This window comes from Manis javanica, chromosome 3, assembly GCF_040802235.1.
Source record: "Manis javanica isolate MJ-LG chromosome 3, MJ_LKY, whole genome shotgun sequence".
NCBI lineage: Eukaryota > Metazoa > Chordata > Mammalia > Pholidota > Manidae > Manis > Manis javanica.
This window is the reverse complement of record NC_133158.1, coordinates 135,081,273-135,107,969: the sequence shown is the minus strand read 5'-3', so window position 1 is coordinate 135,107,969 and position 26,697 is coordinate 135,081,273. Positions and strand designations below refer to the sequence as shown.

Here is a 26,697-nt window from a genome sequence, read left to right as displayed (position 1 = left end):
TTGAATCAAATAAGAACTGCCAGTTTCAGAGGTCAAAAGTGGACAAAGAGCAATCATTTCAAATGATTCAGCCTAATCTGATGCATATTATTAATTAAATAAGATTTCATGGAAGAAAAAAAACCCAGAAATATGCCAATGTCTACTGAATAATCTACAAATAAAATGTGAGTCATATCATTGTTTCCTGTTAGAAGTATGATAGGAAACTTTGCAATTAGTGGAGAATTGTGAATCCAGATACATATTCAGTTTACTGAACAAAAAAATGAACATAAATAAATACACATTAGGTCCAAAGCTCTTGTCTAGCTACCTGTAAAGACATCAAAATAAATGTCAACCAACCTCTACAATTCCTTAAAGAAGTTCAGTTAAATTACGACATCAGTAGATACCCAAAAGAGGGTGGCCAAATTAATTCCTGTATTAACAAAAGATCAAAGGGATCATAAGAACACAAATCACCTTGCAGAATCTGAGCCCGGAATAAACAAAGCTAAGAATCACCTCATTAATTACCAAGAACTCCAATCCAGACTACAGAAGATCCCACAATACTAATTCTAAAGTTAGCAACCAAATTTTTAATATTTCTAATATTTCATTAAATCTAATATGCCAAATACATGCAATGGTTTAATGTATCACAGTATGTAGCAATTAAAACTAAGATCCCATCAATTATAAAAGGCACCTCAGTTTCAGAGATGTTAAAATGAAAAAAGGTTTGAAATCAATGAAATTTGATATTAAAAAATAATCACTGTATCATAGAAAATAAATTCCCAATGTTGCTAATTAATATTTGATACATCAAGAAGGCCTACCAATTAAAAGTAGGATTTTTCATGACATAAATGTACAAAGCTAAGAACATACATAAATATTTGTTAAACATTTCTTAAATATTACAAATGCCTCTTATTGCATCAAATCAAAAAACATTTTGATCTCTCTCAAGTCCTTAAACACTGAAAAAATTTGGTAGCTCGTATCTTACCATTTGAGCTCGGAGATACATTTGAGCTTGGCTTGCCGTTAGGGTAGGGGAGGTACTCCCTAGTAACATAGTCTGTTGGGTAATACTGCCGCTGGTAGAACTGGAAGCCTGGGAACGGCTTATTAACTGTGCAGGTGTAGGAGAAGTGGAGAGGTTGATCTAAGGAAGAAAACATATTAGGTCATAGGCTTCCGTTTCTTGCTTCCATATCACTGAATTTCACCAAGCTGCAGTTAGGCAATCAATGGTATAAATCGTGGCTGAGGAACCTAAATTGAGAGGGCTTCATCTTTGACAGACCCCCCCTCACTTTGGGGTAATTATTTGCACATATGCAAACAATAGTCTGTACTGGATTGTAATTAGGACAATTTTTAAGGATATCCTCAATGTGTTTCAGTAAGATTCTAGTATCTTAAAATATCATTTCCACTTACTCCCCAAAATTAGGGCTAATGTTCCATTATTTTAATATTTCACGTAATAACTTAAAACATTTGAATTAATGGTTTACACTATTTTGTCAGATTCTGTCACATTTTGAGGGGTTTCTGAAGTGAACAAAAATTTAAACACAGATAATCCATTCACAAATATAAAAACATACAATTAGTATAATGTTCTCCTCAAAAAGCTCTCAGAGAAGAATAAAATAAAATTACTACTTGTCAACCAGATGGTAAAACCCTGAATATCGGTTACAAAATTAAGTTATAAACACTAAAGTCTAAAACTGCTGTTAAAGAATAAACTAGGGCATAGCCTACCTCTAGGACAGATAAAGACCCTGGTCACTGGTTGTATCTGTAAAGGCAAACTAGGTGGGGTGACTAGGGAACAGAGCAAAGGGAGATGTACATACCCTTTTTATCTTTCCAATTTCATACCATATTCATCTGTTACCCATTTTAAAAATAAATATGTTAATAAGAGTAATGTAATATGATCTCAAGTCCTTTTTGTGGACAAAGCAGAGAATAAAATTAAGAAATAGTTTATTAGACTTTTGATTCAAGAAATAAGGCAGACTGGACTAATACATCCATATGCCCAAAAAAACACACTGAAATACTAGATCAATGTGAAAACTTTGAATATTTAACTGAACTCAAAAAAAAGGGGGGAGAGGAGAAGGAAATTCCCAGTGCCAGAAAGGAAGAAATTCAAAGATGAAAGCTCCAGCTGACTAAGTCTAGGGAAATACTGACCTACAGAGATAGAAGAACTGATTTGGAGCCTATTTCAGGGAAAAGCTGGAATTAAAACCCTTCTTTTGAGCTAAGACCCTCAAAAAGGCTGCTCAGTTATATGGAAAGTAATCTGGAAAAGCTCCACCCATATGCCTCTAGAAGCAGCAAGGAAGCTTGCCATCTGCCCTGCTCCCAGTGAAAGGAAAGGCTCCCATGAGAATCAAAATTCCAGGCTTGTGCCATATGGGGACACAGAACCAAATTTACACTACCCCCACAGTTCTACATAATCCATCCCAAAAAACATATGCGCTAGTCCAGGATATTTTTTAAACTGTACAAGGGGCTGGGGGAAGCTGAATGAAGGCTATAGAGAAGGACCTCTCTGTACTACTTTTGTAACTTTGTATGAGTCTACAATTACTTTAAAAAGCTTAAGAAACTGTACAGTGGGTACACAACAGTTGGTTAAACGAATTCTCTAGATTTACCTGTACCTTTAAATTAAGTATTTCTTAATTTTAATAAAATACCTAAGTCTGTAATAAGGTGTAATAAATACAATTAATATAAAATACAGAATTATTCTATCTGGCTTTTACTCCTGGCTCACCACTAAAACCCCGTGAGAAATAATCACCAATGTCCTCTATCTGACAAATTCAGTGGATTATTTTTAGACTATTCCCTCTCAACCTTCTTTACCAGCTCTTCTTTCTGGCTCATACCCAAAATGTTCACACTTTGTCCTTAACAATTTTCTCTTAAATTCCTAGATTATCACATCCACTCTCATAGTTTCAAACAATTAAATCCTGATGACTCGATTCTAGATGACAAACACTTATTCTGAGCTTCAAATCCACACACTACAGAACACATCTTTCTGGATGTCTCTTACCAACTCAAATTCAACATTCAAATAACAAACTTATTATTACTCTTTTTAAAATCAGCTTCCCCTCAAATGGCCACTGACATCTTCTAAAGTCCCCCAAAACAGTTTAGCTGGGAGTCATCCTGATTCTTTTCTTCCCTCTCCTTTCTTTATCACACACACAGCATCAGTCATGTCTTACTGTTTCTACACTTTAATTCTCATTTTCATTTTGATTTTTAATCACTTAGTTAAGAGTCTGGGCCCATGGCACTTTCAGCTAGACTACTCTAGCAGCTGCAAGCTAACCCCCCTGCCTGGAATCTTGTCTCCTTCTACTACTTGCCAGATAATCTCCCTGATTTCACTAATATTAACCATTTCAAAATCTTCTGGATAACTTTCAACCTCCCCTGACTATCTCTCTATCATCATCTCCCATTCCTCCATACACACCCTTCACATTAGCCATATGAAGCTATTTGCAAAGTCATGATGCCTCAGGCCTCTATGGCCTTAGTAATGATGCTGGGCTGGACTTAGCATCCTCCTAACCCCCACCCCATCTCAAACCACCAATGTAGTAAACAACTCCCTCTCAAAAATCACCTGCTCTAAAAAGCTTTTTCAGGCTTTTTCTACATCCTACTGTAGAACTGACTATACCCCCTCCTTTTCGCTGGTTATCTTCCATATACTTCTATCTCACCCCTCTAAACAATAATAAGAAGGGGCCATGTATTATTCATCTTTGTATAACCAGTAGCAATGAAAGTGCCTTCATTCAGTAAGTTTATTAAGTTAATGAACACCATGTTATTTCAAGGCATACTTCACAGTTGTATAAGCCCATCACAAATATGTGTGCCAGACAGGAAAACAAAAAATTTTTTGGTAGAGCCCCTAAGAAAGCAGAGTAAAAATGCAGAAGTAGTGTGATGATACTAGTTCAACTCTATGTTTGATATGCTATATAATAAATTATTGATAAGTCCCCTAAAACTTACACTTTTTCCTACACCACTCTACAAATGGACATTTTGGATAAAGCCTTACTCCAACGATAAAATCATTTAGTTGGGTAAAACTGAACTCAAAAGATTTTCTGACTCATGTATTCTAGCATTAAGGGTGCTTTTCTATACCCTGAGAGTTCACTAATTTGGGTCACTCTGCAATAAATATGCCTTAACAATTTTTTCAGTGATTCTTAAAAAAAAAATGAAGAAGTAAAGAAAGAAAGTTACTCTAATAAGGAGAGACCACACACTCTTTAAAAAAATATAAAGAAGTCTTTTATGGGATGGGTAGGTAGGGAGAATGAGGGGGGAAAAGTAGCACAAAGACCTCAATCATAAGTTGGTCATGCAGATGGAAGTGCAGCATGGAGAATATAGCCAATGGTTCTGTAACATCTTTATATGTTGACTGACAGTAACTGCACTAGTTAGGTGAGAATTTAATTGTGTGTATAACTGCTGAACCACTGTGTTGTATACTCGAAACCAACATAATACTGCGTATCAACTATCCTTCAATGTAAAAAAATATACATACCATACAAAATTTTTAAAAATGATTGGCTGACAGCTAAAATGCCCCAGATTGCTCTTTAAGGAAGTAGAACAGGAGGTATAAGCAGAATGTTTTCCTTTTTCTTAAAAAAGAAAAAAGGAAGTAAGAAGAGTAAATAGTAACTTCCTAACCACCTGCATTCCACTTTGTCTAAGTTCTGAGATCAAAGAACAAATACCATGTTTATTTTTAAGTCCTATATAGCAAGTAACATTTCAGGCAGTGTCTACTAATGAATGCCCAACCCATGAGAGCAAACAGATCATTAGCCATCTCTGCAAGAAGTCCATTTGTCACAGCTGGCCTGACCAACTAAGAAAACATGTTCCTTCCTTTCCACAACCAGTAAGGCTCTCCTCTATCTTCTGCATTACACTGCAGACCTGAACCAGATGCCTTAACTGTTTCCAATATTTACTCTGCCAATTCCATCCCAAGACTTTCAATTCCCTTTCACTTTAAAACCTCACACCTCAAGCCCCACACTCCATAAAAGAACTCATTCCTTGAGCCCTATTAACTAGAATCTCTCTCCCCAATGACACTAATTCCAAGAGCCACCAGAGAAAACCAAGTCGCCAAGAAAAGCCACTTACCTCCTAACCACTTCTTGGTACCCCCACAAAGGAGGTCACCCAGGGTTCTCTGGCCCAAATACTCCCTAGGGTCAAAGCCACTGCTGCCATCTGACTGATCAGAATCAGGTATACTGACAGAGAGACATACTACACCAACAGTAAAATGATGATGTATACCTAGTTTCAAAGCCATGAAAATATCTTTATGACCCACTATTGGTTGGAAAAACCACAGAATAACATGTATAATCCCTCTTACATAATGACATATCAAATGTCTCTGTGTATGCATTACCTATATGTCACATATGCGAAAAACATGTTGAGAGGGAAATGACTGCATTTTAATACAGACAGAACTGCATACTGTACATGATTAAATTTGATACAGATACACACCCACCTGGAAAAATAGTCACCAAAATGTTAAAGGTAAATAATGCCTACTAGGGGTAAAATTTGGGAAGATTTATATTTTCTTTTTCAAAGTTTTTGTCTATGTAGGTATTAACTTTAGAATCAGGGAGGAAACGCTGTTTTCCTTTTTTTCAATATTTATTTTAGTACATTTTGTTTTCAATACTTTAAAGCAGCATATAAATTTTCCTGTCTCATTATTCAGTGGGAATTTGTATGTATTTCACCTATCTAGAAATATAAAATATACAGATTTCAAGTAATATCTACTCATGAAAGATTTTCTTTTTAAGAGACTACACATTTTTAATACTGAAATGAAATAAAATGCCTACCTTATTATAGAAAACTATTATTTCAACTTTCTGCAACATAAGCTATAAAAACAACAGCAAAATAAGCAAACAACAACCTCACAATCCATTTGCTTTCAAATTTTGACACCCTAGAGAGAGAAGTTGCAATGCTGAAACAATTAAAAAATTGGAAATAACTTAAAATTTCCAGCAACAGGGGTGGTTATGTAAGATAAAGTGCATCAATATTGTGCAACACCATGCAGTAGTTTGAGTGAGACTGAGTTCTGTGTGCTAACACAAAAACATCTCAAGACACAGTTAAGTGCAAAAAACAAAATATAGAACAACTACCTGCATTTACAGTTTTTAAAAAAATGTGTGTTATGGTGTAGGGGATCACGGGGAGAACAGTGTAGCACAGAAAAGGGACACAGTGGATCTCTGGCAACTTGCTGCACTGATGGACAGTGACTACACTGGGGTACGGGTGAGGACTTGATTATATCAGTAAATGTAGTAACCACATTGTTTTTTCATGTGAAACCTACCTAAGAGTGTATATCAATCATACCTTAACAAAAAATTATTTTTAAATGTGTGTTAAATATAAATACACACCTTTCTTTACACTTATATATGTCCAAATTGCACAGGTAAAGATCTTGAGGCATATCCAACAAACTGAGGAGACAGAAGGACTAAAGGGGAAAGAATGCTGAAGGGGACTTAACACTTTCTTACCTTTCCTGTACTAATGGAATATTTTACAAGAATGCAGTAAAGCAGCTCATGACCATACAAATATTCAGGCTACAGTTTTATTTTGAGCTAGTATTAAGTTTTGAAATGGACTTATAAGCTCAATCATTTGATATTATATTTTTTAAAATCCTTGAAAACAATGTTTTAAAACTCAAAGAACTTCCAAAAATAGGTAATAGAGGATGAGGATGTTAGCAATAGAACACTGAGAATGATTGGTTTTAAAAAGTAATTTTCTCCAGAAAATTCCTAATAGATTCATTTGATATGTGGTTGATATGATTTAGTAATTTTTGAGAAAATTAAATTTTTAATATTCTAGGTCTAAAAACAACCTAATTGACCCAGTAAGTATACTCCTATGAAATTTTTTTAAAGAAAAAAAGCTAGATATATATACAAAGATATATGACAAAATATTCAATGCAGAGTTATTTATAACAGCAAAATTTTCAATACAGGGCTTCAACATACAAATTTGGGGGAAATGCAATTCAGGACCTAGCATAATCATCTACAGAACTTTCTCCTTGATCTAGACCCAGGGACCCAGGGACAACTACATGAAAAGAAATAAAGAAATAAAACATCTAATTAACAACTTACCTTTACATAAAGAAAACTGGGTTGGTAAGGAAGTTAAATGACTTTCCTAAGTAAGCCACGCCACTAGTCAGTCACAGAATGAAGACTAAAACCCAGGTCCCTCATCTCCTCTGTTTTACCAAACTTTCTCTCATGATATTCCATGATAGTTAATAAAGTCAACATGTACTCTTGTGACTTGAATTTTCAATGAGATGCGCAGGACACCACTAATCACCAGACCTTCCACATTAGCTCCAAACTCATAAAACCAATGTCCAAACATCTTTAAGTGGATATCTAATGTACACCACCAACTTAAAATGTCTAAAACCTAACTCTTAATTTTCTTCTACAACACATGCTTGGGCAGATCCTTCCAGATAATCAGGTCAAACTACTACAGATATCCTTGACTCTCTGCTTTTCCTCACATCTTTTAATCAGTCCATCAGCATCTCCTGCAAGCTCTACTTTCAAAACATATACAAATTTCTGTACTTAAATATTGGAGAAAAAATATTCAGATCTGGCCAACCACTTTCCACATCTACTGTCACCACCATGGTCCAAGGTACCAATCTCTTGGAGTACTGTAACAACTACTTAACTGGTCTCCTTGCTTCTATCTTTGCCTCCCATAACCCACTTTCAATATTGTAGGTTAAGCTAAAAAAAAAAAAATGCCTGTGTGAGACAATGTCACTTCTCTACTGAAATAACTCTCCAATAGCTTCCGAATTCACAATGAGTAAAACCCAAGGATTTTAGGATCTCCTCATGATTGGATTACAATGAGATCCGCAGGACATCTCTTTAAAGATGTCCTCTTTAAAGGACAGGATTACCTCTTTAAAATTATCTCTAAACCATATGCCCACTCTCATTCCACTCTAGCCATGCTGCCCTCCTTTCTATTCCTTGAGCATGTTTGCCTCCCTTACCTCCTTTAAATACCATCTTTATTAGCAATGTTTTCCCTGACTACCTTAATTAAAATAACAAATTCCCTCATCCCTTTCCCCTTCCTTGCTTTATGTTCCTCTATAGCACTTACCACCATTTGACATACTATATACCAGTTTACTATCTGTCTATCCCTAGCTACATAAGGAAAGAGATTTTGTGTATTGTACTGCTGTATTCTCAGCACCTAGAAGGGTGTTCGGCACATATTAAATGGACAATAAATATCTGTTGAATGTATGAGTGACTGTATGAATGAATACGGGTTATTAACTGAGCATCAAAAGCTTACCTTTCTAGCACCGTAACTAGAAAGCTATCAAAATAAGGTTTTTCCCTTTCCGACGGAAAAGTACAATGAATTAAAGTCAAAACACCTAGGATTAATGTAGATTCCAGGGCCAAAAAGCAACAAAGAAAGGGAAAGGAAATGAGATACAAACAGCCCCTGGAGTCCTGTAGAAACTCAAGGTTCAATTTCTAGCCACATAATCCTTTCCAACTGAAAATGCTCAAAGACTTAGAAGAAAAAGTATATATAAAATGATGGCACTTAAATTAAAACAAATTAACCATCAGCCTGTCTTTTTACATTTATGTACAGAAATGCACCATAATAAGATACAAAAGCTTCAGACAAAACTTTGTGAGGGCAAAGGGACTACTGAAGGGAGATGTCACTTTTACTCTATACATCTGAGTTTTTTAGACAAGTGTATATTCTTGTTTTATTTAAACAATATAAAAATTAACAAAATAAAGTTTTTCAATTTATTTCCTCAGGGATAATCACTGATTAACAGTTTGTTGTGTATTATAGATTTTCTTCCTGCATAATCAGATAACAATAGATAACTTTAAAAAAAAATAAGTTAAATGACAAGAATCTGATTCCAAGAAGACACAGTTTTCCCTATTCCTCCCCCTAAGTACAACTAAAACCCTAGATGTTACATATAAAATAAACATAAGAACATGCCAAAAGGAGGAGAAAAGCAGACTGTCTAGGGACCTCAGGATCCAGTCAATCAATGTGGTTGCAAGATCCCTGGGTTTTCTTTGTCTCCTATAACCCAAACTTGAAGGTAAAGAAATCGGTAACCTAGAAACACCAATGAGTACAGGCAAAAAAAAGCCCCAATGGAAGCCCACTCTTTCTAGTCAAAGGACCAGGAAAGGGACAGTCTAGCAACATAGAAAACTTTTAGACAATAATTGCTCTACTCCAGCCAACACAGAAAATACCCCCCATACCTACAAAGACCTAGACTTCCATCTTCACTGGGCTGTAATGACCTACTTCAATCCCCCAACCCCTCCAATGGGTTAGTATTAAAGAAGGCCAGGTAGAGAGCCAGGACTTCCATCCCAGACAGACAGTAATAGAACACCACCACTTACCCACCCCATCCCTGCAGCATCAGTGGGGACCACGTGGAGGGCAGTAACACAGCACACTTATTCCTCCCTGCCAGGGAGGACTCAGTGGAGGCCTAGTGAGGAGCCAGACTCTCACTGCCCCTCAGCAATTACAAGGAGCACCCCCTTGTGTGTCAGCAGAGACCAAATAGGGAACCTATCAATAAAGAGATGGCACATGATCCCTTTTAGAATCTAGCCAAAACATAATCTCATAACACAATACTCATAATGTCCAGGTTATATTAAAAAAAAAATCACTCAGCATACCAAGGACCAGAAAGACCCCAAGCTGAATGAAAAAGACAATAAATAAATAGATGCCAAGATGAAAGAGGTATTATAAATATGCTCCAAAAAGCAATTATAAGCCTGTCTGAAACTAATGAAAATATAAATTTTCATCAAATAGAAAAAAAAAAAAATATATATATATATATATGAACCAAATGGAAATTTCAGAAATGAAAAGCAAAATAACCTAGTTAAAATAAGATCATACTATACATTCTTGCTTTTACTCAATACCTAAAGAAAACTTAAGTTTCTCTGTATACACACATCCTGCATTTTTTAGTAGCTATAGTATTCTATCAGATGAATGAACTATCATTTATTTAACAAATCCTTAATTAAAGGACATTTATATTATTTGTAATTTTCACTATTATAACCCATGCATATTTGCATGATTATGATATTTTTAGTAAATGACACCACTAAAAATGAGAGTGCTATGTGAAAAGGAATGCAGTTTAAATTTTCATATACTTTGCCAAATAACTCTCCAGAAAAGCTACACCAATTACATTCCCACTAACAGTGTACAAGTGCAGTCCTACTTTCTCACATCCTTGCCAACAATGGATTATCATCTCAGTGCTTCTCCTTGTTTTCTAATTTGAAAAGTGAAAATAGTATGTCAATGCTGTTATTACATACATTTCTTTATTACTAACGTGGTAAATATATTTTCTTATTTTGAAAAGCCAAAAATAGTCTTTCTATTGAAAAACTATTGATGCAGGGATTTTTGTGAATTCTCCTTATCTTACTAATATAAAAAGAACCTTTGGTGTTTCACAAATACAAAGCTGGTTGACAGTAAATGGTGGAAATACATTTTCAACCATTGTGTTTTTTAGTTTTGTTGATCCTTTTTTTTTTGCAAGAGAGGTTTTAATTGGTATAGATTTCATTTTAGCAAACCAATTTAACTAAATCTTACTTCCGTTCAGTTGAAGAACAAAAACATCAACCTAAAGGGCTCAGTCCCAACTAGTTTTAGAGCCAATCAATCATAAAATCACCACCCTCACTATCACCAAAAGACCAGAGCTAGTCTTTCTGTTCTAATGAGAGAAAAGGCAACTCTGGTACCTGCTAATTACCTACGCATTCAATTAACAACAGTTTTCTCTACATATATAGTTTCCCCAGGTGGCAATGACTGGACTTTTAACTCAATTTTAAAAAAATATATAATATTCCATTTCCCCACTGGGAACCCATTCCTACACTAAACGCCAACCTGACAACCTACCTTAAAGCCCTTTTTATTCCTGGAAGCTAGACCCTTCCCCAAGACTCTCATTTCACAGTTATCTGTAAACCTACCTCAAAATAACCAGAACTCTGAAAACTACTAGACTGCTACTTGCCAGGTTATTATTATCACTACCTAGAGATTTCTGCTACCATACCATGCTCTGCCTCTCTTTTAGAGAATGACCTAAATTTACTAAGCTACCTTGGGTACTGTAATTTATACTGCTAGTTAACTCACTTGAGCTACTGCTTAGCTGGGACAGATAATAAAATAAATGCAATGTATTATTCCTTTTTTCTCTGGGCATCTGTTCTCCCAACTTACTTCTTTTCCCCCAACAGCCAGTAGGTTCTGGGGTACTACATCAGGCAAGGCTGCTTAGTTTATGATAAGTAGAACTAACAATGTCATAAAAAATAAACACAATCACTAGAATTATAATATCTGTGAAAATCATATTCATAAAATCATAATGAGAAAAATAGTTTAAAAGGATACCTTTTAATAAGGTGAAGAGGAAAAAGATTTTCAATACATATCTCTATACCGACATATCCTGATATTCCATTATTTCACAGAATGAAGAATTTGTCTATACTTTAACCAGCTCACAAAATGTTTACCAGTCCTTAACTACCAATGTATTAATTAACAATATATCTGACATTAATAACCATAATTATAGTATTAATGCTTAGGACTAGATAACATTACTTAAATTCTTCATTTTCTGCAGTCTAACATTTTCAAGTCATAACTAATTTCTTTTTCAACTAATTTTATTCATGTTCCAGGATACTTCCATGCCAAAAAAAGAATTTTTTAATTAAAATGTCAAAGCAGCCAGAAAAATAACTATATGCTCACCATACATGTGCTTAGCAAAGATCACAACCTTAGCTAAAGAAATACAGCAAGAGTTCATTTTCAACTTCTTAGCAACCTACAAACTATACATTACTGAAGTCAATTTCATAAAGTATCAAAGTATTACCATCCTGGATCAGGCAAAAATAGCTAGAAAGGACATTAGTAGGTTATCTCAACAGTTTCTCAACCAGGGGCAATTCTGCCCCCCAGGAAACATTTGGCAGTGCCTAGAGTCATTTCTGCTTGTCAGTATGGGAGAAGGAGGAGGGCCATAGCCTACTGGGTATCTAGTGTGCAGAAACTAAGAACACTACTAAACACCCTATAATGCACAGGATAGCCCCCTACAACAGAAAATTGTCTGGTCTATAACCATACAGTGATGAGGTGGAAAAATGTGGGACAACTGATGAAATCTGAGTATGTACTGCACAGTATCAATGTTAAATTTCCTGAATTTGATCATTTTCATGTGGCTCTGTAAAAGAATGACTCTGTCCCTAGGAAAGCATCAAAGTACTTAATAGTTAAGGAACATGTCTCAACTTACCTGCAAAAGGCTCAGAAAAAGACAGTATGTATATATGTAGAAAAAACAAATGATAAAGCAATGAGCCAAAATACTAAAAATTGGTGTATCTGAATAAAGGGTATAAATAAATTTAATTATTCTTGCATATGAAATTATAAGGGAGTAAAAAGCAAGTATTACCACACTTGTAAATTTCTTTTAATCAGGGAAACTTTGCACAATTTCCCTATATGTGCAATATAGCAAATCAGCTTTTTTTTTAACTCCTTTCTCAAAATATATTATCCTATCATGAATGGATACTTGGAAATTTGACCCAGCTAACTAAGCATAAATTGAAAAATAAAATTTCTAAAATGTGAATTCCACAGAAAAAGCTCAAAATGTTTAGATGTCAACCAAGGACATGACATTCTTTATTTTATCACAGTAAATGCATGGCCTAATACCCCTGCATTGTATATTTCAGGCTTTCAATACACACTGAAAGCTGCAATCATTTAGAACCATGTAAGATCTGAACACAATCAGTGGAAAGCAGGTGTAAGAAATACAAAAACATTTGTAAGACTCAGATTTTCAGTTTAACAATTAGTTCTGAATTCTTGGACTTCATCAACCTTGCTATTAAATGCATTTAAATGTGTTCAATAAGTATACAGTAACAGCTTTGTAAACATTTAACACTTTACTTTTGGGAAAAAAAACAATTAAAAATTTTAAATCCAGGAAAAAACTTAGGGCACTTACAGATGTCTGGGACATACTTGACTGTTGTGTGACACTTCCTGTGGGGGATGTAGGTGGTCTTCCACTGGACAAACTTGCCTAAAATAATGAGATCTTTATAATGTCTATAAAAACCGGAAGTTAAAAACTTTCTATTATCAGACTACCACAAAACCATAATAAAAGTCAAAACTTTTATCTATGCATGAACCAATTCAGTTTCTAGTCCACATGGATTAAGTTTAGGGCAGATTAAGAAAAAAAGACAAAGCTGAATGTAAAAACAGAGGCCCCAAAGGCTAATCTTATTTTAGCAGCTGCACTTGTCAGTTTTACTCTACAAGTCTCTTCTTTGAAGTGGAATCACCACACCAACAACAAAAATATTCCTATTAATAGAAATATTCTAGTAAAAATAAACCTTTTTCAGGTTTAGTTCAACTGAGATCCTCCTCTAGTGAAGAGATTCAAGATTAAATCTCAGACTGTAGTTTTATATAAATACACAGTAGAATAACAATGAAAATCTTTTGAAAACATAAGTATTTAATTATAAAATCATCCTGTTACCAGTAGGGATAGTACAGTTGGATTTTAGAGGTGCACATACATATTTTCCTATAGAAAATTTCTGGAGGGATACATATTTAACTGTTATACTGGCCACCTCTGAAGAGAAAAAAACAGCAATGAGTGTGGATTAGGAACACTTATACTTTATTCTTATAAATAATTATATACTGTTTGAGTTTTTTAGCGAGTGTAAATTGTGTACATAATAAAAAACAACAGAAACCTTTTATTGTTAAAATGTAAACATGATTCAGGTAACTATGCACTGCTGAGTCTGGAATTTTACACACCAAGTCATGACAACAGCATGACATTTCCACAGTGTACAGAAAAAGCAGTGGGACAGGGCTAGCAAAGGGCAACATGTAAAACATCCTTACACTTAAATTAATGTGGCAGCCTATTACATTTCCTTAAGAAAAAAATCACAGGACATCTAAGAACTCTGAAATAACACCCGATGTACTTGTTTTTCAGTAATTATCTGCAGATATTGTCAACTTTGGTCTCATAAATTCTTAACTTACTTCAGTCTTACCTGAACGGCAGCAAGGCTCTGAAGCTGGGAGCTGCTCAGGTGCTGCTGCTGGAGAGCTGCTGTGTGCAGCATCAAGTGCTGCTGTTGGGCTGCGTACATCTGCTGAAGGTATTGAGCAGCTGAGCTAGGCGGCCGATGCAATGCCTGCTGAATTACCTGGGTAAGTCAATTGAACCACTGTCAGATGATAATCTTAACCATAAAATAAAATTTTTAAAAAGTGGCAGTTTAAAATTTCACTGCTTTGATATTCAATGTTATCAAGCTTATTAACACAGTCTCTCCTAGTTACATATTACTAGAATTTACTAATTCACTAAAATTAAAATTATCCAGTAGAGGTAATTCACAGAAGAAAAAAGCATTTGAAAATAAGCATTTGAAAAAAATGTTCAATCTTATTAGTAGTCAAAATTTACAAATTAAAACAAGATATTATTTTCCAGATTTCAGATAGATAGATTTGAAAGACTATTACTACTAAGTGGGGAAATAGATATTCTCATACACTGTTAGTAAGAATGCAAACTGGCATAACCATTTTAGATAAAATGTGGTAGAATTCAGGGCTTGGGTATCAAAAGGTTTATGTATAACCCTGTAACCATTACAAGGAGTAATGTAGACCAGTGCTGTCCAATACAGTAGCCACTAGTCACATGTGCCTCCTGAGCACTTTTAATAGTAAGGCTAGTGCAATGGAAGAGCTGAGTTTTTAACTTTTCTGGATCTTAAATTTAATATAAATAGCCACATGCAGTTAATAGCTTCTGTACCAAACAACACATATACAGTTGACCTCTGAACAACATAGGTTTGAACTGTGCAGGTTCACTTACATGTGGATTTTTCCAATAAATGTATTTGGAAAAATTTCTGGAAATTTGCAATAATTTGAAAATACATGCAGATGAACCATGTAGCCTAGAAATATCAAAAAAGAAAAAGGTATGTCATAATGCATAAAATATATATAAAGAATCTATTTTATCATTTACTACCACAAAATCAACAGTAGGCTATTAGTAGTTAAGTTTTGGGGAGGTCAAAAGTTACATGTGAATTTTCACTGCATGGGAGATCCATGCCCCTAATTTCCATGTTGTTCAAGGGTCAACTGTGTATCTATGTATCTTTTTTTAATTCCCAAATATATCACTAGGTGAAAAAAACAGGTTACTGTTTTTTGAGTGTATAGAGTAAGTAGTATTTTCATATTAAAATATTTGAAAGAATATTCAGGAAAACATTAAAGTCTACCAACGGATAGTTAGAGGGGATTTTTACCTTCTTTTTTGTACTGCTGTAAGTGTCTGAGAAAACTTAACAATGAATAGATATTATATTAATAATCACATAAAATGATAAAACTATTTCTTTTTTAGAAAATTACTAAATAATTATTTTTTCAAAAGTTTTAAAATGCTTTTTAAATTTCAAGCTTCCTTGTTTCAATTGTTTCAACATAGAATAAAACTATTCTTACTAAAAAGTAATTCCTGGAAAAGTGTTAATTACTGTGGATATCAGTAAAGTATAAAATCTGAGACTGAAACTTCCTAAGTATAGGAAATTCAAGTATTCTAAATCCTTTCTCTGTCCAAACGGGTAAGTCAGACAGACCATGCCAGCCCTCTGCACCCAAATCCCGAAGTCACATCATGCCCACAGTGATTCTGACACAGTACAGAACCGTAATCTGACCATCAAACCACAGTTTTCAGAGCTAAGGAAGAAACAGAATCATGATCCTACAATTTGAAGGTCTGAGTTAGAATACCATGAATCAGAAAGCCATGAATCTCTTTAATGTCAAGAAAGCATATATCCTTGTGTTGTTTACTCTCATGTATTCATATCTCATCTCTCCAACTATAGACTCCTGTCACAAAATCAGTGTAGGCTTCTGACCCCTAGCTACTGGGGACTACAGACCAGCATTAAGTGATTTAGACTACAATGACTTTTAGGTCACGTATATCTATAAATGTTCTTCTAAAACTATAATGAAATTATAACATCAAACTAACAAATGAATAATCTACTTGATACACATTTTTGTCAGAGTGTAATGATCTTTTCTATTCTCAGTATAGTCTTTCATTACCATTAAATGCTACACTCTTAGGAGAGCAACTCTTAAAATACAAGTTAAAGGTACCACACATTGTTCTTATTTTGTTCCTCTAAAGCAGAACAGGGAGGGTAAAGAGAATTCACAGAACTAATAAAGAAAGCTGAAAGGTATTAACAAACTACTTAGGTAGTTCAGTAAATATTGATTTAATTACATGTTGAGGGAAGTAATTCTATGATCTTGTAAGAATGTCCAGTAATGCTTTATTTTTTATTAATACATTTGGCTTAGGGAAAACTAGAGAATGAAATGGCATATTAAAATATTACATCATCTGTATGCTCAAAGATCTAGGTACTCTTCCCTGTATCTCTTGCCTCAGAGAAAGTTGAACATTAAAAATACATTCTGCACTCTAGTCTGAATTTTTGCTGAACTGACTGGTCTCCAACAGTTCTGATTCCACACCCTGGTAACTTCAGAATCCTAAACCGTAAAACAGTTAAATAGCCATTATACTGGGATATCCACTCAAGAAAAATAGAGCAGGGAGAGAACTGTATCTCAAGCAAGTTATTTTCAGGGTAGACTGAAATTATGGGAATTCTGGAGATTAAACAGGTATAATGGAAAAAAACAAGTCACAGAGTGTTTAAGAGCACATCTCAAAAATCAGAGAACTAGCAAGCAATGTGAGTTTAGGAAAGTTATTTAGCCTATTTAAAACATCAGTTTTCACATCTGTACAACAGAGATAATAACAGTATCCTTTCACAGAGGAGTGGTGAGATTAAAAGAGATAACCCATGTAAAGCATTTATCAAAATCTTGGCACCCAGCAATTATTCAACATGTATTAGCTATTTTTATTTATAAGGTATATATAAAATGTGCACAGTTCTAGATGCTTCCTTTAATCCTCATAATAACTAACAAAGTAGGTGGCCTTAGCCTCACTTTACAGCTTCATGAGGCTCAGGGAGATTATGCCTCTTATCCAAGGCTACATAGCTACTAATGATAAAGAAAATTTAATTCAAAGAGCAAATCAGACTGTAATGCCCATGTCTTTTTTATGCAATATCATATTGCCTCAACCTCCACATTATTATAAAAGTTAACCAAGTAAAATTAATTTTCTCAACTAAGTGAAGAGTCTAAGACTTTTCCTACTTAAATATCCCTTCCCTCTCTGCCCACTAAGAGCTGTAGAATGGATCCTCCTACTTAGATCTCTCAGGCCACTTGGATTTAAAATGAACCTCTTAACACATCTATAGACCTGAATAGATCTCCCTAAATATATATTTTGGGTTCAAAAATATCCCAGAAAAACCTAGAGCTACTCTACATGTTAGGGCTCTAGGTTGAGTGTCTCCACATTGTAACAGCAGATAGGGACCTTCAAATTACAATTTTCCTGACATATTTTTTATAAGTTACATGCTGACAAATGTAAGCCCTCTCAATGGAGTGATTATTAAATAATTTTTTCGTTATTTCAAACATTAACAATTCTAACTGTACTCATTTAGAGGATGCCATGTAACTCATTTGATGATATGAAACAATAGATTCATCTGGTTTAAGCAGAAAGTAATGACATCCTAAGTTTTAGCCTACCCATCATTGTAACTGAAATACCTGTACAGCATGTCGGTCTGAACCACTGTAGACAGAGATCTGTGGTTGTTGCATTCGAGAGGAAGAAGTGGTGATGGTGGTGGTAGTGGTGCTACTGGTTGTTGTCGACACAGAAGATGTTCCAGGGTTTGGTTCACTATCCATTGCTGCACTGTGGTCCTTAAATCTGGCAGATAACACAAAGGGTTTGTATTGACAAAAGCATTATCTTATGGACTTTAAAGAATATTTTATTACTCCAAAGAAATAATCAGCAACAGTCTAAATTTCTAAGAAGGCCCTCACAAAATACAGATATACACAGTCATCATAAACAAAAGAGACAAGTACTTCACAAACATACAGACTATTTAATAGTTAATACCTACTACATTTGAATTCAAATGATTCAGGATACTAACTCGGACAAAGCTTCACCAAAGTTACGTTTTCATTATTGAAAAATGAGTATTTTGAAACCAGAACAGGCGGTGAGAGAACAGAACTACCTAGGTAAATAAAAATTTAAGCAACATCAGGGTACTTGAAAATATTTATTTACATTCTTTTGACCATACTAATTACAAATTAAAGTCATTATTATCTATACATTAAAGTAGGATGCCTAAGGTCTTAGGTTAATTAGCTTAGTCTTTGGTTACCATATATACTTGACTTTAAAAATACGTTCTCTTAGGAAATCAGCTAATAAAAAATAATTGTTTATTAACTCATGCTGGATTTTCTCCTAATTAGTTGACAACATTTGTCCTTACTACATCTAATACCTCTGAGTTATAAGCAAATGACCCTGGGGAAATAGAGAAGCAGCTTCCATTAATTTCCCCACTTTCTTATCAAACACCTTCTTCACAAAGAATTGCTTCAAATTTTGAAAACAGCATAATTTTGTCACTTTCCTCATGTATGCACAATCAAGTATATTTTTATACCAGACTTTCTCATTCTTCTCCCTCCACTATTACAAACTCACTTCACTGTTGTTGGTAGAAAATTCTACTAAATAGAGGATCTGTATCTGAGTAAATTCAAGCTACATTTGAAATCCATTCTTACTAGGCCTCAATACTGTTAGAAACGAGAACTACAGATGTTTTTGTGGGTTTAGAAGTACACCACAATGGTGAAAAGCACACTTAAGAATATCCTGGTTTTATCTGCCTTTCTTATCTGTTGTTCCTTCTGAGAAACAAAACTGACCCAACTCACATTAGCAGCACTGACAAGAACATAACAAGAACACTTTCTACTTCACTTGAAAAGACAAAGGAATTCAGCACTAATTGTGTACACATACACTATTCCCATATGTTGTCTTTTTATGGACAAATTTTCTTTGTTCTTTATATTATTATTTATGTAAATAGTATTTATATCCTCTTCAAGGATTAAAAAAAACTCTAATAAGAGGAAAAGCGAAAGGAAAAAGGCAGGGTGAAGCTGACTCTTACTAACTTTTTTGATTAGTAAATGACTCACATCGTGAGGATTCTGGGGCTTTTTCATATAGTTTTTCAAACTGCCATCCAGTCATCAAATCAGAGTATCATATGGTGACTGTTCAACACCTCACAGATTTAGTAGTAGATAAGGTAAATAAACTTGTTAACAAATTACTGGATGTCATTAACACTTCCGAACCACCTACCAGTGATAACGCAAACAGCCAGCTTCAATTCTGGTCTTTTTAGAGGGCTACGCTGCACAACCATGTCCTCAAACCCAAACCCTATAACACGCAGTTCACGAAGTAACCAAAAATGGTCACAGAGAATCCAAATTCTAGGCACAAATCTGAACATCAATGAGTGTAACTGGCCGAACCATTGTACTGCATTTGGAGACCTGGCACAAAAACAACTATTTTGGTAACTCCACTGTTTACGTACAGTAATGCCTGCAAAATACAGCCTGCAGTCCTGGTGCACGAGGCCTACCCAGGAAACACTAAGTTTGAGTCGCTAACTAAGCATACCATCACACCGCCACACAGGAAAGAAGCCCTCTAGGGAGGCATCAACACTGCAGCTGGAGACCCGAGGGAAAGAAGATCCTTCTTTCCGCGGTGTTTCCAGCCCGGGCCGACCTGCAAGAGCCCCCGCCTCTGTAAGGCCCGCGCCGGGACAACACCTCGACGACTGCCGCGGAAGGGCGGTGTGCAGCCCCACGTCTCGGGCTCTCCACTGAGGGCGGTGGGGTGGCGCCCGGGCGGAAAGGAGGGGAGTGCAAAGGAGGCCTGCCAGTGCCCGCCCGGCGCTACCGTCTCCGCGGACCCCCGGCGCAGGCGGCCGTGACAAGGCTGCCCGCCCGGCCCACTTGCAGGGGTGACAGCGCCTGAGGGGCCTACCGGGGCTCATCACCCACGGGTGACCATGTGCGCAGGGTCCCGCTAATCAGGGACCAGACAGCGGAAGGGGAGCTTCCGCCTTGAGGTAACTGGACCCTTAGAGCTCGCCTCCCACCCCCGACTGGCCAAGCGGACTCTTCCACTATAAGGAAGCTCTCGGGTCTCCCTCTCCCTGTACTGCCCGCCGAAAGACCCTTGAGCTTTCCCCTTGGGGGACGTGTCGCTGTCCCCACTCGCCCCCCGGTTGCGACATCAGTCACCAGCAAGTCACTCACTCCGCTTCCGCCATCTTCTCTCCTCCATCACTAACACGAACTGCGCATGCGCCCCCCGGCGGCGGCCGGGGAGGCGGGGTCGCCTTAGCCCCGGGCCCCCGAGGTCACGTGGAGTCCTCGGCTTCCAAATCCCCGTCAACTTCGGCCCTTGCTGGCTCGCGGAATTGACCCGGGTTCCCCAATTGTTACCTGTGTCTCACCTCCAACTCTTAGCTCTCTTACCTAGGGTCTTCTTCCTCTTGGAAAAGGGTCTGTAACCAAGATATGAGAAGTTCTGCTTATACTATTAAATTTAAATTTTGAAGAACATCTGAAATATACCAAAACCTATACAAACCATGAAAAGTGAAATGAAAGAAAATAGCGCCAGGATTGGCTGCCTGGGTCTCAGAGGGAACGGGAATGCTGTGGTGGCTCCAGGGCTTGTTACTGTGGCACTTTGGAGTTTGGAGGTCTGAACCAGCAGTTTCTCTCTTGGGTTCAAAGATAGTGTTCTGGATGGCGGTGAGGTGGCTGGTTAAGGAATCATTCTGATTATCCTATAAACATCATTTATGTCTTAAGCATGAATTTATTGAGCTCTTGAGAGAGGGATTGCAAACTTGAATACCACAGGAAACAAGCAGGAATAGCCACCAGTCCGCTACTGTATGTATGGCCCCTACTCTGTAGCAGAGTGAGACAAAACATAAAGATGAATATAAAAAGTCCCTCTCCAAAAAGTCTTAATCTGGAAAGTGGAGTGTAGATATAGAGATATCCATGCAATATAGTGTTATGAAACAGATCCATTTAGTGCTTTGGAAACCTTAATTTCAAAGAATAATAAATCTTTACTGCCCTTCACAGAAGAAAGTATACTGATCACAAATGATGTCTTCTTTTTCTTTCTTAAAATGGTGGAGTTGCACTAGTTTCAAGTACTGAGAAATGACGTATTGATATAAATCCATCATAAAGTGCAATGTGTTCTAATGAAAAGTTTACTTATCTTAGAAATCTTGTGTTTCAGGATCTCCCTAGGGAAGAGAAAAGAACATTTCCTTTGTAAGCTCAATTGTCCCTTTTTCTCCTTTCCTGATCTGATAACATTGTTTCTTTACCTCACTTGCTTCTCTGAGAGCAGTGTCCTTCTTCCTACTACTCCTTGGAGAACTTACTGAGAAAGTTCCCTATGAAAAGTCCCTGTATTACTACTTTTTCTTTCTTTTCTGGTATGCTCCTATGAGGTCATTGTCACTCAGCCCTCAAAAATCAACAATGTCCATTGTGCATACGTACTGCTGAAATTGTTGTGTAGAAAATAAAAGTGAAGAAAGCACAGTCTTAGACCTAAACCTGGAAAGATGCATAATTCAAAGGAGTGTTTGGAATGAATAGGCCAAAATTGTTCCTTTTCACCCATCCTTTCCTTGAACATGTAAGGCCTATATCTATATTGTCACCTTGTGCAGATTGGCTTTAAGTCACAACATGCGTCATGTAAAAATCACACCAATATTGCTTTTTAGAAACATTTCAAAACCCAAAACAGAACTAACACTTGCATAGCCTTTTACTAAATGCAGAGGATTGCCACAAGCTCATTTGATCTTCACAACAACCCTGTGATATGGTTATCATCGTTCCCATTTAGCACAAAAGTATAGTGAGACTCAAGGTGACTAAGTGCCCCTGGTGACTGCCAGAATTTGCCAGTACTGGGGTTCTAATTTAAGCTTTCCATCTCCAAAGCCTGCATCATTCAGCAAGCTACTGTGTGAAATATTAGAAGAGACAAAGTATGATAAAGGACTACTCCAAAGGAATTGATCATTACTTATCTGATCAAACAGAGGTAAGTGTTTTCTTTACCTCTGCAATTTCCTAAGAAAAGGATTTATGTGGCGTGCAGCAGGTTGAAATTCTTTCTAACATTTCCAGGAACCATTAAAGTGCTAGGATCCTATTTGATTTCAGAAAAATCCCTCAAGCTTTGTAAAGGATGGATTAGAGATGGAGACAGGGAAACTGAGAAACTGTGCTAATCTATAGAGAAGAGATAAGGACTCCAGTAATGGAAGTGTGGACTGTATTAAAATTTAGTTTCTTAGTTGTATTAGTCACACTTCAAGTGCTCAATAACCACATGTGGCTAGTGATAACTATATTGCACCATGCAAATATATAAACATTTCTATCATTACAGAAAGTCCTATTTGACAGGCCTGTCCGGACTGTAGATCAGAGGTTGACAAACTACTATTTCTGTCTTAGTCAATGTGGGCTGCTGGAACAAATACCATAGACTGGGTAGCTTAAACAACAAACATTATTTCTCGCAGCTCTGGAAGCTGGGAAGCCCAAGATCAAGGTGCTGGCAGATTCAGTGTCTAGTGAGGATTCTTTTCCTGTTTTACAGACTGCTACCCTCTCACTATAAACTGGTGGAGAGAGAAGGCCATGAGCAACAGTGTTGGCCGTGGGCATTTGCGCCACTTCTTCAAATAGCTTACTTGTGCCCTCACAGCCTACTCAGTCTTCTCACATATATTCCTCTTCCTCTTGTTGATGGAGTGCTGCTATGCACTCCTTTATGGCTTTGTAAGCGAGATAACACTCAGTTTATGATTGGCAGCATAAGTTGCATGGTAAGTTGGTGACCTGTAGTTAAGCGTTCAGTCTCTAAGGCCTGGTAGCCAAGAGCGGTTTCTCAAAAGGAGAGTAGTTATCTGCAGAGAATGGCAGGGCTTTGTTCTAAAATCCTAAAGGCCCACACTGTAATTCACCTAGAGGGGCCTACCAAAGGCTCTAAACAGCATCCCTATCTGCCACTTGCATGTACTTTGTGTACCACTGGATCTGCTGGATCATATGGCCTAAGCACAAAGCAGCTTGTCCAGCAACCTCAACCTGTTGCAGAACCTTCTCTTGTTCTGAGCCCCACTCAAAACTAGCAGCTTTTTAGGTCACTTGGTAAATGGGATGGGGTAACACACTCAAATGAAGAATATGTTGCCTCCAATATCCAAAGAGGCCAACAGTGTATCAGTGTCCTTCTAGGTAATGTGGTCTCCCCTTCATTTAACGGTTTTTGAGGTCTGTAAACTTGGCTGGAGTCTGGGAATTGATTGAGGAGCTGTGACTCTGTTTTCATGATTTAGGTTAGACTTCTGTTTATTGACTTAGAACTTTTCTACGGATAACTATTCAAGGCTTCCCATCTATTTTACTTCTAGAAGTGCCATAATCAACCAGCCAATGATACAGGTCTGCACAAGTCAGACTGTTCTGATTGCTGCTTGGACTCTGCTGTCCATCACAGTAACCATGCCTACCTTGCCTTTTGTAGCTGAGTGCTGCCACTTGGCCCCCACCACCCTAGGATTCAATTACTCCTGTTGTATCTAGGTCTCCTAATTCAGTGGCTGTGGTTCCCACTGTAAGACCTGGCCTACAGAGAAAAACAGACTGCAGAGCTCTTCAAGGAAGCCCTCATAAACTGCTATGGACTAAATGTTTGTGTCCCCTCCAAAATTCATATATTAAAGCACTAATCCCCAATGGGATAGTATTTGGAACCTCTGGGAGGTAATTAGGCCATCAGGATGGAACCTTCATAAATGAGATTGGTGCCCTTCATAAGAGGCATGAGAGAGATGATCCCTTTTTCTGCCTTGTGAGGATACAGCAACATGGTGGCCATCTGCAAACCAGGAAGAAGGCTCTTACCAGAACCACATCTGCCAGCACCTTATTCTTAGATTTCCCAGCCTCTAGAACTGTGAGAAATAATTGTATGTTGTTTCACCCAGTCTGTGGTATTTGTTATAGCAGCCTTAACTGGCTAACACAAGCCCACATGCCAAATATAGCCTGTCACTTGTATTTGTACAGCCCTTAAGCTAAGAATGGTTTTAATATCATCTAATGATTGGGGAAAAAAAGTCAAAAGAAGAATAGCATTTTGTGACAAGTGAAAATTATGTGAAGTTTAAATTTCAATGTCCATAAATAAAGTCTTATTGGAACACAGCCTCACCCATTCATTTATGTATTGTCTAAGGCTGCATTTGTGCTACAAGGGCAGAGATGAGTAGTTGCAACACTTACACTGAGCTGCTTGCTATCAGGCCCTTTACAGAAAAAATTTGCTGACCTCTATTCTTGACCATCTGTCGCCCCATGTTGGACTCTTTCAGGACAGTTAGTATAGCACACACACTATCCTACATCCATGCTAGACTGTGATTGCTCTCACAGGATCCTATGTGGTGAGGCAGACCCTGATTTCAATACTGGGCTCACTGCTTTACCAAGAGAGCCACCTTGGGCAAGTAATTGAACTGCTTCAAGTTTTAATTTCATAATGTGAAAAAAGAGGGGATGACAACACCTTACAAGTTTGTTGTGAAATCTTAAAAAAACCAAATATGAAGTCTAAAAAAAGTCCTCTTTTCCTTTTTTAACTTTTTTAAAAAAGTAAATAGTCTTCAACCAGATTTGCTCATTTAATATTACTGGGTATGCCGAATAATAGGTTTTAAATATTTGTTGAGGGAATAAGTGCTTGACTATTTGGGTGAAGGAAGCATAAAATTCTAATATATCCTGGAAATTAGAATAACACAATATATAGACTTGTTTTCTCTTTTCCTTGAAAGTAGTATACCAAAACCAAATACTTTTATGAAACTAAGTAGTATTAAAACTGAAAAGACAGTCACTGGTCCTGCCACCTCTCATCTGCTCTTGTGGTAATAAATAGTACATTAATCATATGCTTATCAGTCTTACCTCTCTTGTAGGTGGCACTGTACGCAGTCTGCTGTATCACTCCAGGTGCTAAATAGTAGAAAGACGGAGCTTAAAGCTGGAAGAGACATTAAACATCATGTACCCATGCTGAGGAAGAATCCATGGCAAAAGCAGAATTGGCACTCTGATCTCCTATCCACCCAGTCCAAAGTTTTTGCCTTGTGCCACAAAGCCTTATTTCAAGCATATGTGTGCTCGCCAAACATTTAAAGATGCCATGTACTTTCATTTCCATTCTGTTTTTATGCCTTACTATTTGCTTAGTATTGTGGCAGCCTAGAAGAGTTGTTTTAAGCAGGGCATTAGTATCACAAACTTAGATTTGAATGCTGGCTTTGCTATTCACTAGCTGTGTGATCTCTCACCTTCAAAATATAATCTCATCTCCAGCCACAGTCCTGTGGACACATGTGAAATCATCAAAACAGAAACCAAATCTGACACTTCTCACCACCCATTGTTATCAGCCTGCGCCAAACCACCATCCTCTCTCTCCTGCACCGCTGCAACAGGCTCCTGACAGGTCACCTGCTTCTGTTCTTATTCCTCTGCAGCCTATTCTCCACTCAGCAGCCAAAGTATGCTTTTCAAACTGTCAATCAGATCAGAGCACTGTCCTGCACAAATCCTCTAGTGGCTTCCCCTCCCATTTAGCAGACCTCTGAGTTTGCTCTTGCTCACCCTGCACCAGCCACCCTGATCAGCTTACAGAGTGCTTCCTATCATTATTCTCTATCACTACACAATATTATTTCCCTTGGAACAGGTACCACAGTTTGTAATTGTGTGTTTGTTTACTTTTTCTTGCATATTTTTTTCCTCTAAACTGTAAATCTCACAAGCATCATAAAATATACAAAGCAAAAATCATGATTAATACATTTTTAACCTAATTTAGGTATTATGAAGGTTAATTCTCAAATTAAATTTTAAAGATGAAAGATATAAACCATTATTATTATTTTGTGGTATTTTAAATACACTAAATACTTTTACAGATCTTAGCTGATGTACATTGATTTCAGAATGATTTTGCTATAATGATTTTATACATATATGCATATATATATAGTTTTATTCATATAATTTGTATAA

At 36.7% G+C, this 26,697-nt stretch overlaps 1 protein-coding gene and 1 long non-coding RNA gene across 9 annotated transcripts in view; one reads left to right on the top strand and one right to left on the bottom strand.

The window, feature by feature from the left end:
• The window catches only part of PHC3 (polyhomeotic homolog 3), a 93,719-nt gene extending 72,872 nt beyond the window's left edge, over positions 1–20,847 (bottom strand). For 2 of the 8 annotated variants that reach the window (XM_017654616.3, XM_017654618.3), the window contains exons 1-5: positions 20,806–20,847; positions 18,184–18,349; positions 14,463–14,618; positions 13,373–13,450; positions 1,004–1,162 (exon numbers count right to left, since the gene is read on the bottom strand). In XM_017654616.3, coding sequence (XP_017510105.1) covers positions 1,004–1,162; positions 13,373–13,450; positions 14,463–14,618; positions 18,184–18,349; positions 20,806–20,819 — 573 coding nt within the window. In that variant the 5' untranslated portion in view covers positions 20,820–20,847. The other 6 variants (XM_073232101.1, XM_073232097.1, XM_073232098.1 and 3 more) reach the window with 6 other exon arrangements.
• Positions 20,496–26,460, top strand: LOC118969225 (uncharacterized). Its single transcript, XR_005057167.2, has 3 exons — positions 20,496–20,615; positions 22,540–22,642; positions 25,593–26,460. It is a non-coding gene; the product is annotated as an uncharacterized lncRNA (long non-coding RNA).
• Positions 26,461–26,697: the final 237 nt, after the last annotated feature.